The 17,877-nt window shown below is 49.1% G+C and overlaps 1 protein-coding gene across 1 annotated transcript in view; it reads left to right on the top strand.

Moving 5' to 3' along the window:
* Podxl2 (podocalyxin like 2) overlaps positions 1-17,877 on the top strand; it is a 32,595-nt gene that overhangs the window by 2,679 nt on the left and 12,039 nt on the right. Inside the window, exon 2 of the mRNA XM_029478227.1 lies at positions 6,874-7,146. Within this exon, the coding sequence (XP_029334087.1) occupies positions 6,874-7,146 (273 nt within the window). The remainder of the gene's footprint in view (positions 1-6,873; positions 7,147-17,877) is intronic.

Raw genomic sequence — 17,877 nt, 5'->3', positions numbered from 1 at the left:
GGGAAATATCAGATTCCCCTCCCCCTTTTTAAAGTGAGATTTCAGTCTTTGTGAATGGCTATAGGCCATCTAGGAAAGGTTGATAAAGAGGAGATGCTGGGGGCGGGTCACTGCCAGCTGTTGGAGTGCAGATGGAGAGTAGAGGGTCCCACCTGGACAAACCCAGGATGAACCCAGCTCTGCACGCAGACGTGGCTGAGCAAGAAGCTTTGCCTCCCACGCCTGTAGCTCTACCCTGCTGTCTTTGGGGCAGTTGGCTGGAGTGTGCTGGGCCAGTTGGCTGTGGCTGCTTCTCTACCACACTTAAGTTAGGAATNTTTTGTTTTGTTTTGTTTTGTTTTGTTTTTTCAAGATAGGGTNTCATCATGTAGCTCTTGTTGTCCCAGGACTCACTATATAGACCAGGCTGGCCTTGAACTCACAAAGATCTGCCTGTGTGTGCCTCCCAAGTGCTGGGATTAGAGGTGTGTGCCACCACACCCAGCTAAGTTAGGTTCCAAGGAGGTAGTTCAGAGACTCCGAAGCAANCAGGGCACATCTTTTCAGGACCCATGTGGAGGGTGAGTTCACGACTCTTGAGGAAGACCAACTTTACTCTCTCCTACTGTGGCTGAAGCTGTCTTCTCCAGCATCCCTGCTGAGGCACAGTGTGTGGATAAAGCTGTACTCCTCCTGGCCTGGAAGTGCGTCTGCTCAGGCGCACTGGGAACCTGTACAATATTCAGGGTTTAATTAGCACACACATCCCTCATCACCTGACGTTTTCTTCTTCCTGGGATGCATGAATGAGTTTTTCCAGATTGGTTTCTCTCGTTTGGCTCCTTGCCATCCCCGTTCCCCAGCCCTGGGGAGGCTGCTTCTGCAAACGAGGGCTGCCGAAGCAGCTGGTATCTTGTATACAATTTAGATTCCATTTTTTCCCCCTAAACTGCTAATTTCCCTGCAGGCAGAGACTGTCCAAAGTCCGTCTTTGCATCACCAGGGAGGACCTGGCATACCACCCGGCTCAGACCATAAGCTTGGGAGTGACCGAGTGATTCTTGTATGAATTTTACGTGCAATAAGATGNCACATTCCTCACGTGGGGATCTTGGCTTTAGTTGGCATTAGGATTTTGTGAATCTGTTCCACTTTTTTAAAATTAGAAAATAAGTGTTAAATAAATAAGGACACTTTATAGAAGTGTTTCTAAACAGGGCCCCTGTGGGCCTGTGAATAGAGATTCGTGGTGGATAGCATTGTGGGGGCACTTCAGAGGAAGACAGAGCCCTCCACCTGAACTCAGCTAGGAACCCCGGGCAGCATGTCCAAAGGCAAAGGGTGTCCTCTGATCCTCAGTGCGGGCTCCCCTCCTGGGCACCTACATCCCGTGGGGGTAACTATGCTGCCTTGAATATTGTTTTATGCCGCCCAGCTCAGCAAATAATTACATCCCCAACCTCCTTCATAGAACATCTGCAAGGCCTTCCTGTGGGGAGAAGCAGCTAATTACAGCTCTTTCTATTAACTTAGTCCCACGAGTCCTCAGTGATTTCATCTGTAAAACAAGAGGGTCCGACCCAATTATTATTTATTCACTCAAGGGCTTGTTGAGCCCGGTTGTGTATCAGGAACCAGACTCTGTAGTGTAGAGGGACCCACTATGTGCTTACCATCTGAGGGACCCACTGTGTGCTTACCATCTGAGGGAGGTTGTATGATTGGGTGAGCAGACTGTAGGGCCAAGGCGGGAATAACAAAGAATGGCACCCTGCCAGGGCTAGTGACTAGGAAAGGCTGTTCAGAAACTATTTGGGACCAGGAAGTTGTCTCGGTGGATAAGAATGGTTGCCGTGCAAGCATGAAGACCTGAGTTAGAGTCCCAGTGTCCACAAAGGCTGGGCATGGCTGGACATGCTGTAACCCCAGCTTTGGGGGGCAGAGACTGGTGGATCTTGGAGTTTGCTGGCCAGCTAGCTAAGCATCTAGTTCCGTGAGAGACACTACAGGCTCAAGGGATTAACACTGAGAATGATAGGAAAAGCCACCGGGCGTTCTTCTCCAGCCACTGCATGTGTGTGCATACTCACACGCTCACGTGCATACAAGAACACACACACCACACACAGTATGTATACTCACATGCTTACATGCAAATAACAGACACACATACACACCGTGTGCATGTTCTCATGCATACAACAACAGACACACATGAGAGAGAGAGAGAGAGAGAGAGAGAGAGAGAGAGAGAGAGAGCTGTGAGAGAGAGAGAGCTGCGAGAGAGAGGGGGCTGTGTCCAGTGTCCAGAGACAGGAATAAGAATTAGGCAGTTGAGGAGGAGGAGGAGGCCGGAGAGGTGGCTCAGCAGTTGAGAGCACTTGCTGCTCTTGCAGAGGACCTGGGTTCAGTTTTTAGCACCCGCACTGAGGTTCACAACTCTACTTCCAGTATGCAGTGCGCTCAGCCTGGCTCCGTGGGCACTACAGAGCAGGTGTTACATGCAGGCACACATTCAGGAAAAATACAAATCAACAGCTCTTTGAGAATTAGGTAGGGAAGAGACGAGGATAAATGGATGCTCATGCAGAAGGCATAGCATGTATGAAGAAAGCAAAGGAGGTTGTAACGTTCTGGAAATCTCTAGAAATTCAGTTTAAAGCACAGAGCATTCAGGGAATGATTGCGACTGTGGAGAGTGGGGGAGGGGTACTGGGCTTTGTCCCTTGATGGGGAGTCCCTCTACCACTTTAAAGAATATGGCTGGGTCATCTTTGCGATGGGATGGTAGGTGCCGATTTGGCTGTCAGAAGCTACTCTGAGTTTTGTTATTCCAAGTGTGGTCTGTGGACCAACAGCATTACTCATCCATGCAGAGCCCGGTGCACTGGGTGAGTCATATGTACACTTAGGCTCTGGTGGCGCTCTGTTCCAGAGGGTAGTGTGGAGGAGAGTACATAGTGAGCAGTGGTAGCGAATCTTGACATACCCGAGAGATCCCTGGGGGACTGTCTCTGGAGAGAGTTGGTTAGAGGATATTCACAGGCCAGCATGTTGGGAGAAGCACCCCCACCTTCTCATTTGAATAAACCTGATTCCTTCCTACCAAAACTGGCCTTTGGAGCTGTGAGTAGTATAGCCCTCATTCCAGTAATGTGGCCTTGACTGTTTTGTTGCAGTGTGAGGTCTGGCACACTGTGTGCGTGCTCTCTTGGGGAGCACCATTGTCCACCCCGTAGAATGAGATGAGGAGTGAGCATTCCCAGGTTCTGCCCAAGTTGTGCTCCCTCCTAGCATCACTTCTTGTTCAGCCTCTCCCTGCTTTGCAGTCTGCTAGCAGGGCACCATGCTGTCATCATGTGGTGTGCTTTCAGGCCTCATATACACACATACATACATGCCTACATACATACATACATGCCTACACACTCATACATACATGCCTACATACATACATGCCTACACANCATACATACATGCCTACACACTCATACATACATGCCTACATATATATATACATACATGCCTACGCACTCATATATACATGCCTACATACATACATGCCTATGCACATACATATGCAATACATACATGCATGCATACACACACATATATACACAGCATGTTACACTATGCTATGGTGCTCTATCATCTTCTTGGGCTCCATGGAGATCAGGGACTATATCTTTCTTATTTCTGCATATGCCAGNCTTTGTATAATACCTGGTACAAAGCCAACATTTATAAATTGCATGCATGAATGACTGTAATCCTACTCTGATATGAAAGAACACCATTTATAACCTTTCTCAGTGTACATACAGGCTGCATCAAATTTGGGGGTGTGTAACAAATCATCCCCAAATTTTGTGACTTAAAACAGAACTTCTTGGGATGGCAAGATAGCTCAGTAGGTAAGGGTGCTTGTCACTAAGCCCAATGACCTGAATTCATTCTCTCCAGCCCATACAGTAGAAGGAGAGAGCTGATTCCCAAAAANTGTCCTTTGTCATCCATGCACATGTGCACACAAGCACATACAAGCACACACACACACACACAAGAGGGAATAAATGTTAATTTTAAAACAATATTGAAAAACCTCCAGAAATTCTTTTTGTTACTATTTTTTAATGTGTATGGGTGTTTTGTCCACACATATATCTGCACATCATGTATCACATGTGTGCCCAGTGCAGGCAAAGGCCAGAAGAGGACATCAGATCTTCCAGAACTGGAGTTATAAATGGTTGTGAGCCACCATGTGGGTACTGGGAATTGAACCCATGCTCTTGGAAAGAGCAGTCAGGACCCTTAACCAGAGAGCCATTTCTCTAGTCCCAACCCCCAGAAATTCTTGATGTGATCACCAAACTAGAAACATCAACCTGGGAACTTTCTAGAAATGTTGATTCTTGGGGCTCCTCACAGAATAACTGGGCTCAAGGCTTATCTGTGGCTCCCCTCTGTTTAATTCCCACACACTCCTACCCCCAAGTCTATGCTGGGTCTGGGGTAAAAGGTACTGATTTTGAACAACTCTGTTAATTTAGCGCATGACTCTGGGCTNGCTGTGTAGCCTGGGATCTGCTGACGGTTCTCATCACAGCCAGACTTCTTCAAGTTTCATATCTGTGCCTCCTGGCTGTTTATGGTTTCACCTGGAACACTATGCTAGCCTGGTTGCTTTCTACACGGACTCCCGTAGATCAGGCTAGCCTGGGCAGATGGACCAGAAGTCCTAAGAGAAGAAAGCTTGAGGCCTGTCATGAAGATGGGACAGTGACTCAAGTCTGCGGAGTGGGGGCTTAGCCTCAAGGGAGGTAGAGCAAAGTTGAGTTTCAGTGGTGTGCCCTCCTGGAGGATGCCCTCCCCACATCTCTGAGAAGAACCTGGCACCCGGGTAGTCTCTGTGTGGGACCCTGCATCCTGACTCACTACTACCTACCTATTATGGGATAGATATTGCTCTTCCCCATTACATTAGGACTAGAAAGTCAACATGAGTATCTTAGGATCTCCCTGTGATGGGGTGAGAGTTGGAGAGGAAGGACCCATTGGCATCCTCTCCTTGAAACCAAAAGGAACCTGAGGGGCTGTGGACTTCACGAAGATTGTCACGACTCCCTCTGGTCTCTAGATATCTTGGAGCACGACTACGTAGTGTCCTACCCACGTGAGCTAGTAATGTGGACACAGGAGCATTATGAAGACAGCTTTAGCTTTATGGCAGCAGGGCCTTTGACTTTGGATCTGGGATATCTAGAGATGCTCTGGAAGAGGTGTCATGGTTTCCAGCTTCTGAGCCAGAAACTCCAGCAGAGCTCCCCCCACCAGGTATAACTTGGCCTCCCACAGCTCGGAGTGAGGCCTGCGGATAAGCTTGCTGAGAGTAGAGTGTCTCTGAGCCACAGAGTAGAAGGGTCTAGCATGCCGCTCTCGCCCTGTGGGACTGCCTTTGCCTCTGTAGTCAGCCTGAATTGGCTGGGAGGCCACACTGAACTTTGAGCCCTGACACTCATGTTAGCCTCTTCTTGCAGGAGATACAACCCGTTGTCTGCTCTTAGGGTTCTCTAGGTGGGGGACCTCCTGGCCTCTGTGCCTTCCTCAGGTCCCTGTATAGCAGCACATAGTACCTGAGGGCTCACTGGGGATAGATAGCTCTGCCTACTTGGGACAAACGTTCTCCCTCTGGGACTCGGAGCTTGGAGTGACTGTCCATGCTTTAGACATGAGGACATTAAGGTTGGATGTGAGGAATGAGCTTGGAGCCACTTAGCCTAGAGAGGGAAGACAAGTATAAACATTTTTTTTTTTTGGTACCCTTCTTGCCTCCCCTTCTAGCCCTCTTAAGCTCCGCTTACCCCACCCAGGTGCTTTCCTATTGGTCAGTGTGCTGTTCCTGGTCCTGGGCTGACTGACGTGTGCACAATGTACCTGACATCTCCCCAGGTTCTGCTGGAACTCTGGGATCCTTGCCTTGCCTTCAGTGGCCAAGCCCTGTCTTCCTCATCAGGGGGTTGAGGAGATTAAAATTCAGATACTGTTTGTAAGGCACTTTGCACATGGCCCTGAAAAATATGAGGTCTTGTTTTTATTATAAACATCAGTGAAAATTTCCCTTCATTATAATCACAGCAGGTCACAGTCATCCGCATTCAGTGCAAGGGCACGGGTGGGGACTTGGACCTGCCCTCCCCACACCACAGATGTTCTTAGCCTTAGGAAGGACTCAGAGGGCATTTACACCAACCTCCTGGCCTTCTAGGTGAAGAAGTGAGACCCAGGGGCCTTGAGCAACTTCTCAGAGCTTTCAACAATACGGTGGCCAAGCTAACTGTGGAACTGGTCAGTAGTGCAGTTTGGCTGTTCTCAGTGTCAGGCGGAAAGAAAGAGGAGATGATCCCTTTTAATTTGTAGTCTGGTCNTTGTTTTGTCTCGATAAATCAGGAGAGTCTAAGGTTCTAAATAAGCTTATAGCATTACCAGCACTAGTGAGTTTACCCTGCAACCTTTCGAGGGTGATTAAACTGCACCCAGGAGTCCTGCCTGGATGCCAGTTGCATCTAATGCAGGCTGGAGGAGTTTCAGGCTGGGATGCAAACTTAGAGAACATTNTCACATGCAGAGCAAGGTCCTTGGCTCNCATTCGTACCTGCAGTGCCTGGCACAGCTACCAGACTGGGACAGAGGAGCTTTCTGAGCATCCTGAGGATGAGAGAGCTGGGTCACCGAGTTCTCACTCCCTGCTGGTCCTGCTGGTCACAGGGAAGACTCAGCACACTACAGAGGGCATCTGAGGTCCCCTTGAAGCCTAGAAGGTTCGTCTTTGTGGTTTGTCTAGCCAGTCCTTGTCCTCAGTACTCCTCCTAATATCTGGCTTTGTGTTTACAGGAGCTTCTCTGGGTGCCTATGCAGTGGGCGTGGATGAGCCTGGCCCCGAGGGCCTCACCTCCACGTCCCTGCTGGACCTGTTGTTGCCCACTGANTTTGAGCCACTGGACTCGGAGGAACCCAGTGAGGCCATGGGTCTAGACGCCGGCCTAGCCCCAGGCTCGGGCTTCCCCAGTGAGGACAGCGATGAGTCCCGGCTCCTGCAGCCGCCACAGTACTTCTGGGAAGAAGAGGAACTAAACGGCTCCAGCCTGGACCTGGGTCCCACTGCAGGTAGCTCTGCTCACTTACCTCTACACAGGATATCAGGAGTGATCCATGGTGAGGGGCCTTGAGACANTTTCTACTCCAGCCCCTTCCCCTTTCCTCTCTGGTGGCTTCCAGGCTGCCATACATCTGTCATGGTCACATCTCTGAGACTAAGTTTCTCCTTAACACTGACTATTGTTTTGAGCCCAGGCACTCACACATACAGCCTGGGGCTGATAGCCAGAGCAGCGAGCAACTTGCAGTCCTTCCAGTCCTAGCCTCTGCAGTGCTGTGCTGGGCTTGTGGGGTCCTCTTTTTAAAGACTAGGAAAAGAGAACTGTGGTATCAAATTCAGCCACAGGTCTTCTTCCAAAACTGTGACATGCTCAGTAGATCTATGCTTTGTGATTTAAACAAGAACTGGTTAGGAGCAACGACTGCTCTTCCAGAGGTCCGCATGGTGGCTCACAGCTGCCTGTAATTCCAGTTCCAGGGGACCTGACTCCCTCTTCTGAATTTCTCTATATTCGCAAGACACCAGGTGCACACTTGGTGCACAGGCAGACATACTTGCAATGAAAACTCTCATGCACATTAAAATAAAATATATAAATCTTAATAATTTTTACATGAATATTTGTGGTTTTGATAGCTATATCTTTAATCACAGCACTCAGAGGCAGATGCAGCTGGATCACTGTGAGTTCCCAGTCAGCCTGTGAATGAGACCCTGTCTCCAAAGGAGATAAACGCTATAAAAATTAAAAAAACAAAACAAAATAAAAAACCAAAGTTAATTCAAAGGAAATAAAGCCATAACAGAAAACTGAAAAAAAAAAAAACTAGAACCATAAGGAACACTCTATTTTCTTTTTCTTTTCTTATTTATTTATTTTATGTATATGTACACTGTACCTGTCTCAGACACACCAGAAGAGGACATCAGATCCCATTACAGATGGTTGTGAGCCACCATGTGGTTGCTGGGAATTGAACTCAGGACCTCTGGAAGAACAGTCAGTGCTCTCAACAGCTGAGCCATCTCTCCAGCCCCAGGACCATATTTTCATTCAACATATTTCTTAAATATATTTCCACATTATTAATTATCCTTTTACAACCTGCTTTTTTTCTTACGAGTTTCCTTTATTTTTGTTTTATGTACATGGGTGTTGTGCTAGCATGTATTTCCTCTTTGCACCCTATGGGTTCCTGTGACCCAAGGAGACCAAGAGAGGGACAGGTNCCCTGAGACTGGATTACAGACAGTTATAAGCCACCATCTAGGGGCTTGCGATTAAACCAGGTCCTGTGGAAGAGCAGCCAGTGCTTATGACTTCTGAGCCATCTCTCCAGCCCCTACCACTCAAATCTTAACAGTTGTGCAGTAGCTCACACATGGTTGTCAGGTGGCCTGAGCTCCTCCCCTGTTGTGGATTACAGGGTGAGTTGCAGCAGCAAATGACCTCATACCTTTTTGCACTGCCCTGGCTATTAGGTGTNCTGGGATAATGGCTAGAATGAAATCACTAGGTCAAGCATCCCACCCAGGAACAGAAGGCAGGGAACCCAAATAGACCCCAAGAAATAAGGCAGTGGATTTGTAAAAGTCTGGCAGGATGTGGGCTGATCCTAAGAATCCAGGCCACAGATGCATGTCACCACCCTTGGGTACAAAGGACTGCAAAGTGACCTGCTTGTGGACGTTGTACATCGTGGTGCGCACTAGGCTCCGCACCACGATGTACAACGTCCACAAGCAGTCCAGTGTCCCATCTACAGGTGCCTCAATGTTCTGTTCTTCCTCTCGCCAAGTAGCCTGTCAGAGACAGGACCATGGGAGCCCAGGGCTGTGGCTGATCAAGTCAGCCTAGGGCAGTGGTAGAGGAGAGCTTTAGACAGTTGGAAGGCAAGTGGAACAGCTCTGCTATCAAGTGTGTGGGTCTTTACAAAGGCTCTGTTAGCATCCCCACTGTGACCCCCAGAAGGACTCCAGCATGCACTCACCAGAGGTACCCAGTTCTGGGGCCTGGGACGTTTCCCACCCCTGAGTTCCATTAGCCAAGTGCAATGGCCTAAGCATTCCTTGTGTGCGGGAAGCTGATGCAGTAGATGCCAACCTAGACTAGGTAGCAAGACCCAGTCTCAAGAAAGCCAGGGCCGGGCTGGTGAGATGGCTCAGTGGGTAAGAGCACCCGACTGCTTTTCCGAAGGTCCGAAGTTCAAATCCCAGCAACCACATGGTGGCTCACAACCACCTGTAATGAGATCTGATGCCCTCTTCTGGTGTGTCTGAGGACAGCTACAGTGTACTTACATTAAATAAATAAATAAATAAATCTAAAAAAAAAAAAAAAGAAAGCCAGGGTCTGGAGATGAGGCACGAAGGTAGAGTTGCCTCCCTGGCCATACACAAAGGCCTGGCTTCCATCCCTAGAATCCGTCAAGGGGAGGATTTTGCTCAGTTTGATAGGAAAATTATAATGGTCTTTGGTAATAGCCTAGTAAGCTTAATATAAATAAAGCACATATTAATATATATGTATCATTAAATCTATATATGTACATGTATATATTCTGAACATAAATTATATAACATATTCTAAGCAAAATATTTTACTTATAGAAATATCAACTATAGTTTTCAGGGTTGGAGANATAGCTCAGTGGTTTAGAGCACTGGTTGTTCTTCAAGAGGACCCAGGTTTGATTCCCAGCACCCACATGGTGGCTCANAACCAACCATCTACAATTCCCAGGTCCAGAGGATCCAGCAGGCATGAAAGTGATGCACATACATATATGTAGGCACAACATTCATGCACATAAAGTGAAAATAAATAAAATGCAGTTTTCATTTTGGACTTGAAGCATGGGGTAGTGGAGAGAAGGCAGATTCTATAGTTCCAGTCCTGCCCACTAGCAGCAACTGACATCAGTGAACAGTGCAAGGCTAAAGAATGAGGCCAAGTCTCACCTAGGATAGGTGGGGGTCCTCACCTTGCAGGGAGGGATGTGTTCCCAGCACCCAGCACAACATTTGGCCTTGCGAAGTGCTCTGCAGATGGCTGTCACTGTCACCACTGTCACGCTTCTTCCTGCTGAAGCGTTCTTTTTATTTCTGCCACTGTACAGTTTTTATAGAGAAGAAATAAAATATGTCNCTGNCACTTACAAACAGAGACATTTTTACAGTCTGTCATTTGGNTTTTGTAAGTTTTAAAGAATGTGTTTGTTTACATGCTGTGTGTGTGGCTGGTTGTTTATGTGTGCAGTGCCCAGGGCATCCAGAAGAGGGCATCATCTCCCCCGGAACTAGAGTTACAGGAGGCAGTGATCTGTCAATGTGAATTCTGGAAATCTAACCCGAATCCTGTGAAAGAGCAGCCAGTGTTTTCAACTGCTGAGCCATTGATCCAGACCCTTGGAAATGCTTTGTTTGTTTAAAGAAGTTTTTCCTCCCTGAGATATCTCTATTCTGCTATTCTCCTGTGCTTTTATACTTTTATATTTAGTAACTGTAATGTTGGTGAGAGGTAGAAACCCATATCAGTGACTTTTCTTGTTATTGTGATTAAACAGCAGACGAGAAGCAGCTTAAAGGTAGAAGGGTCTCTTTGGGCTCAGAGTTAAAGAGGATACAGCCCACCACGGTGGGGTAAGATGTGATGGCGGGCAGCTCCGTGGCAACAATGGCATGCGTCTGGCACACCTTACCTGCTCACATCTTAGAGGAACAGAAAATAGAGATCAGAAAGGAAGCGTCCAAGCCTACCCCTCACAACTCCCTTCCTCCAGCTAGGCTCTGCCCCCTAGANGTTTCACAACTTCCCAAACCAGTGCCATCATCTGNGGACCAAGTGTTCCAACAGGAGTTTATGGGGACATTCTCATCTAAACCACCAGGGGGCCTCATCTCCTCTTCCCGGGTAGGTGACTCGTCATCCCAACAGTTCAGCCCTCCGTCCTAAAGGGGCAGTCTGATGCTCTGTGCCTCTCTCTGGATCTCCCCACTGGCGTAGAGGCAGGCAGGCAGTGGGTAGGAGAGCAGCAGAAGTGACTGGGACTGACTCCTGGGGTCGCAGCAGCGTCTGAGTCCAGGGAAGGGATGTCTCTCCTCGCTGGGCTACTGCAGGCCTCATGATAAGAAGTCTCACCAAGTGATGTTAGCACAGTCCTCACAAGGAAGGGAAGGACACAGGCAGGCAACCTTAACTGTGGGCCTCTTAACTGTGTACTTGTTGTGGCCTTCCCCTCCCCTTTTGTGTCTTGCCATTTTATACCACATGACTCCATCTTTCTGGGCAAACACTCCTGGGTGAACCCCAGTTATATAGAACGCAGCTTATATTTCCAGCCCACCAGAAACTGGTCTCCACAGTACAGCCCCACTTCCTTTTCTGCCTGGCAGAGCTGAGCGGATGAACTACTCAGGGGCTCACCTGTGACTCTAGCACTGCCCCTAGAATCCTATTCTAACTGGCACTGGCTCAAACCTGCTCCTCCAGCCTCTACACCTGATTCTTCCCATCCCATTGGCCACAAAAGCTCTTTTTCACCTATCTGCCTGGTTGCTAGGTGACCGTCCCTCACTACCCAGCTCAATAGGGGGCAGTCCTGCATGCTGTCCATGAGCAGATGCTGGCAGCTACGGTGCTGCTAGTGCCCTGTCCATGGTATGTAGCCTGGCAGGTAACATGGAGCTGGTGTCCCACGCCATCTCACACTCTGGGCCAGTGGTGGGTGAAGGTACCCATTTCCCAGTCCACCTGCCGGCAGTTGTGTCTCTGCATGCCATTAGCAGCCCCTAAACTCAGTTTCCTCGCGTGCCTGCGTTACTGTAAGAGGGATGAGGTGGGAATAGAGTTAGGGTCCACACTGGCAATGGGTAGGGAGGCAGATATTTAGAAGACCCAATGGGTACTGTGTCACCACCATTGCTGGCTTCTGCTCTCACTCAAGGAGTCAGGGTCCTACACCCCGTGTCTGAGGAACTGAGTTGTCTCAGCTGCTCTTCAGGTCTGTGTCTCCAGAAGAGCAGACACAACAAAGTGAGGAGGGGTGGGGTGTGGATGTAGCCATGCCGTCAGCAAACTTGAGGTGGAGTGAAAGCAAGATCAGCTCATTCCCAACGGCTAGAGATAAACAATAGCTGCCATTTTATCCAGTTTTAGCCGCTTTCTACTGTAGGATTGGAAGGTTCTGGAAGCCAGAGCTCCACAGTAGAAGGGCACATCTGTGAGACCTTTGGGTCTCATGGTCCTGAGCTGTGACATTTACCCCTTGATCGTGACACTAAGCCGCCCAGGAGGTGAAGCTCTGGCCCTTATTAATCACCTATTAAAGGCCTATTTTGGTACTGTCATAACCACAGTTAAACTCTNCCCCCCTCCCCTCATGTAGCCCACACTGCCAGGACTCACAATCCTCCTGCCTCAGCCTCCTGAATGTTCTGGTTGCAGGTGGCCAACACTCACAGTTGGCTTCTGAACCATAAATTTCAAAGTGAGTTTCAGAGCTGATACGCAGTCCACAAAACCCCACAATTGCTCCCTGCCACTCTCTACCCATTTTCTTTTCTGTAAAGACAGGATCTGCATTAGGCACTAAGATCCCAGAGAAGAAGTGAGTCAGAATCCTGCCAGAGAGGATGTGAATGACCCCTGGCCGCCAGCAGGTCCTAGAATCCCCATGCACAGACTGGCTGACTTGTGTGAAAAAGGACCTATGGGGGCTCAGGGAACAAGGAACAGGCTTGCAGCTCCAGCGGGAGACTCAGAGTGCCAGCTTGGGCTGTCTGGGCTATCCTGTTCGATCNTGTTCTGTGGCTTCAAGGGCTGTCTGGGCTATCCTGTTCCATTTTGTCCTATTGGCTTCAATCCAGGTAGAGTGTCCAGAAAAGTCATTGTCCCTTTCCTTAGTGACCCCATAGAGAGTGAGCTCTGCATCGCAGGACCAGGAAAGGGCTGATCAGGTTGGTTCAGATTGGGTCCTGAACCCCTTCCCTGTCCTATCACAAAGCCAAAATTTGCTGATTGGCAAGGGCTGAGGCAAGCTACCCCTAAAGCCAGTCCATGGGGGTCACTTAACTCCAAGAAAAGGGAGGCATATTCCCAAAGGGGAATCACACTCACAGAAAGAAGGGTCATGGAGGGGACCATGAACAGCAGAGCCTTGAGTACGGCTTTCACTCTGAGTATCTCATGGGTCTCAGAAGCAGGGCAGCCACGATCACTGTTTTATAGCTAAGGAAACTGGGTCAGAGATTTTAAAAGTGGCACTAAATTACCCAGAGAGTAAGTGGCAAAGCGAAATCTCAAATCACCCACCCTTCCCTAGATGGAATCACTCTTACTAGACTCCTTTAATTACGCCTGCCTGAAATGGAACTTGCAGAAACCAGACGCTAAAGCAGCTGTCTGCTGGGACCTGGGGATAGTGATGTACCTCAAATCTGTGCTGAGCCNTAGCTGCTGCTGCTGGTGCTGCCTCTGCGTGCTCTGGCCCTGTAGTTACTGTACCCATGTGAGTGCATTCACTGGGAAGGACAGGCCCTGAGGCGGAGCCAGCTGCCAAGCACTGGAGGGAACACTTGCACCCCGACCCTAGGAATAAAACTCTTTATTTTTATGCTTGTAATAAATACTAGCATATAAATATTTTAAAGTGCAGATAAAANAAGAAAATAGAATCGGCCTACATTCTCATCACCTAAAGCTACTGATTGCTGATCTTGGCTCTCTTCTGACTTTATTTCCCTTATAGGAAATGGATTTTTAAAAGGCGTTGGCATTAAACAGAGCTGTGGTACACACACTTCTGGGGTCTGATCATCAGCCCCGATGCCCTGTGCCAGCAAGTACTTCTGCAACTTGGGAGTGAGGGCTGATGGTGTCCCAGGATCCAGTGGGGCACTGGCCCCTGCTTCAGCAGCACCCGCCTTCCACTGCAGGGAGCCAGAGAGTGTCAGGCCTTGCTTCTGAGACAGGGTCTCATCCAGTTTCCCAGGCTGACTTTGAACTCCAGCAATTTTCCCCATTCAGCTTCCCAAGTGCTCAGTAGAGGCAAGCTGTGTGAAATCCCAGCCTTGCTTCTACCTCTTTGAAGATGGTTGAGGCTGACCCTTAGAAAGTCAGTTCTAGTTGACTGATGGCCTCTCTCCCTTCTCCTATGTTCTAGACAGATCTCTTTTGGCTTTGGATATTTCCATGTTAACACTTGGTTGAATTGCTGACTGGTCGGNTGCACTAAGGGTACAGTTTTCAGAGATTTGACATTAACCTGAAGGGACATTTAAAGTGATCTTTTAAGGTCTCTGGCCCCGATGCCTGTTTTAATTCCAGGCCTTGAACAAGGAGGTCATTCCATTAATATTTCAGCTAATGCCAAATGTCTTCAGTGCTAACACTCTGCCCTGGGGAGAGGGACAGAATAAGGTCCCCNGGCCNTAGTCTATCAAGGGAGGGACTTGTGCAAAGCCCAGAGAAACATACAGCACGATATATTTAGAAAGCAAGCACCGGCACCATGGTGAGGTTAAAAGACAGAAATAGAAAGGGGCGGAGGAGCAAGCCATTTGAGGAGAGCAGGGTTCACAGAGCATGTGCTGGCTGCCCGTGAGCCCGCAGGATCTCCCAGGAGCGGCCATGTGGAGCCTCCTCTCCTGCTCCAGGGAGCCCCCAGCTGGTACATCACACACCAAAGCCAGAACTCACTCAGCAGGCACTGGTGGGTATTTGCTCTTTAAAACTGTGTTGAAGCNGGGTGGTGGAGGCAGACGCCTTTAATCCTAGCACTCAGGGCAGAGGCAGGCAAGTCTCTGAGTTTGAGACCAGCCTGGTCTACAGCTAGAGCTACACAGAAAAATCCTGTCTCAAAAACAAATAACAAAGACAGACAAAACAAAACAAAAGCCCACAGGGTTTCAAGGACAGGAGTATCAACAGGGAAGGTGGAGGATGAGAGGTCTGGTTGTGTGGCCCCAGGATAGGTATGGTAAAAGTTGGATGCACTCAGAGAATATATGAATTCCCCTTTTTCTTCCCTTGAAGAACCTTTAACAGGTGGCTCTCTCTANATAAAAGGGATTAAAAAAATATAGGAAGAAAGAGAGAGGCAACAGGAGGGAAGGAAGGCTTTTTTTTTTTTTAAGGAGGCCAGGAAAGTTCCAGAAGGTAATTAATTAATTGCAGCTAGTTACCTGACAGAGGGTGGGACTTCCAGCAGCCCAGCGTTAGAGGTCCAGGTGGCTGGGGCCTCATCCTAGTGGTGACTATCACAGCTGTCCCTGCAGCCACTTTGCTCCCTCATGAGATGCACAAGGGGTGTGCAATGTGATTCCAGGATGTTGCTGAGAAGGCAGGAGCGAGACATCCACCACTTTTCCTGTCGCTGTAACAACATGCCTGACAACAGAAACTTAAGGGAGGGTTTACTGTGCCCCACACATTGAGGGTGCAGTCCGTCATGGTGGCAGGAAGATGAGGCAGTGGGTCACATTGCCTGACAGCCAGGAAGCAGAGAGAGCGAGAGGAATGCTTCACTTCAGCCCACTCTTCCCTGTTTATTCTGTCCAGGACTCCAGAACCCCTGGGATAGTTGGACCAGGTTTAGGATGGGTCTTTCCACCTCATTTGACATAATCTAGAAANCCGCCCCCAACCCCCAGACATGCCCAGAAGTTTATTTCCATGGTGATTTTAAATCTCATCAGGTTGGCACCTAAGATTAACCACCCCAGGCTCCTTCTCATTTCTTACATTATGATGTCAAACAATATCCCACCATGGGGGGGGGTGGGTATGGGATATATAGACTTCAGGACATTTCCCAGGATGAGGACTCCCAGAATTATGGCTCCTACCTGTATGTTTACAGCAGCNGCTCCTGGGTCTCAGGCCCAGCTTTACACTGTGGTTGTGGTCAGAGAAAATAACAGCTGGTCACTCCCCTTCCCGTGTGGATCCTAAGCTGAGTCTGGCTGTTGAACGAAGCGACTGCGAAGTGACTTTAACTCCACAGAACCCAGGCCTCCACTGTAATGGCAAGCGTCCACACATAGAGGCCATGTTTTCACTCCCAGGCTCCCCATCTGAGAAGCAAGTTTCCAGCTCTGGGGTTCAGAGATCAGGTTGTCTAGGACCTAGCAAAGAGTTAGATTCCAATTTAAGCCACAAGGTGGCGCTGTAACTTTACAGCATCTTTCCCCAGCAGTTCCAGAAGAAAGCCAGGGAGCCTCTGTGCCTTTAGGGACTGCACAGTGGTGTGTGTGTGTGTGTGTGTGTGTGTGTGTGTGATCATTCTAGGGCTGCTTTGCCTTGTGTCTTTGCTTGATCTTGTTGGGGTGGGTCAGGTCTGAGAAACTTCTCTTAGTGGTCCCTACTCTTTGGATGATGTCTTTGGCACAGGCTTCCTGAAAACAGCCCCTTGTCTCCTGGGCAGTCCTATTAATCAGCTGTGGCTGCATCCCGGTGCCATGGGCACTCCGATGCATCTTACCCTCAAGCAGACTTTTGGAGTTTGACTTCAGCCAGAGAGGCTGCATCAGCAACTGTAGTGACTTGGAGCCACTAAGATAGTCCTAGTCAGCCTGGGGCAGCTGCAGGCCACAGGCACGGTCTTAGAGTGACACGTGCTGTCTACAGCTCTTCCTCTGGCTGTCCTTCACAATTATTTATGTTTTCTTATTTGGCGGGTTTCTTGCTGTGCTAGTGATGGACAGAGAGCCCCATGCTCCTAGGCAAACGTCTACACTGTCTCTCCCTCTCCTTTCCCTGATTCCTTTACACTTTGCCATGGGCACCCCCTCATTCAGATCTGCCAGAGCCTCTACTACCCCATAAAGCGCTCATCCTACCATGGGGCTCTGCAAAGACACTCGATCCCTGTACCAGCCCGGGGAGGAAAGGGTTTATTTGGCTTGCGCTTATATATCATAGTCCATCTTTGAGGGAAGTCAGGGCAGGAACCATGGAGGAAGCTAGCTGCTCACTGGCTTGCTCGGCCTGCTTTCTTACACAGCCAGGGACTGCCAGGCCAAGGGTGGCACTGCTCACAGTGGGGCTGGGCCTTCTCCCCCTCAATCATCAATCAAGGAAAAGCCCCACAGACATGCCCACAGGGCAGTCTGATGTTTCTTCTCCCCGAATCAATTGACTCAATTGGTGTCAAGTTGACAGAGACTGGCCAGCACACTGCTGAATCGGCATCTTAACTCTCCTATGACCACAGTCCCATTTGGCCCTGGAATGCCACCAAACACCTGTTAGTGACTGACTCCCTCGGTGACATCTGTGCTTCCCTATTGTGTTCCAGTGCCCAGTATCATAGAGACCTCAGCAGTGATAACCAGTGTCTACCAGTGACTGATCTCCNTCCATTGCTTCAAATCATGCAGCACTTGTCTGGAGGGATGGGTAGTCGTGTCACTCCGTCTCTCTGCTTCCACAGCACTCAGACTGATCCCATGCCCCTTCCCACAAAGTACCCTCCTTCCACCACCTCCCAAACTGGGCCGTGAGGTGCTCGCTAACTTCCTAAGAGTCCTCCCCGACTTCAGAGGCAGCACACTCCCTGACACCTGAAGCTTCCTGTACCCAGCCATTAGCAAGGCCGGTCTGCNTGTTGACTCTTAGATTTTCCTTTCCTCTCTATTAGAGGTCGGACCTGAGGGCTGTCCCTTCTCCCTCTCCTCTTCACTGTCTGATTCAGTCCACAGGTTCGTCTCTGTCTCTCTCTGTCTCTGTCTGTCTCTGT

This window comes from Mus caroli, chromosome 6, assembly GCF_900094665.2.
Source record: "Mus caroli chromosome 6, CAROLI_EIJ_v1.1, whole genome shotgun sequence".
NCBI lineage: Eukaryota > Metazoa > Chordata > Mammalia > Rodentia > Muridae > Mus > Mus caroli.
The sequence above is the reverse complement of the archived record's forward strand: the minus strand, read 5'-3'. Positions and strand labels throughout refer to the sequence as shown.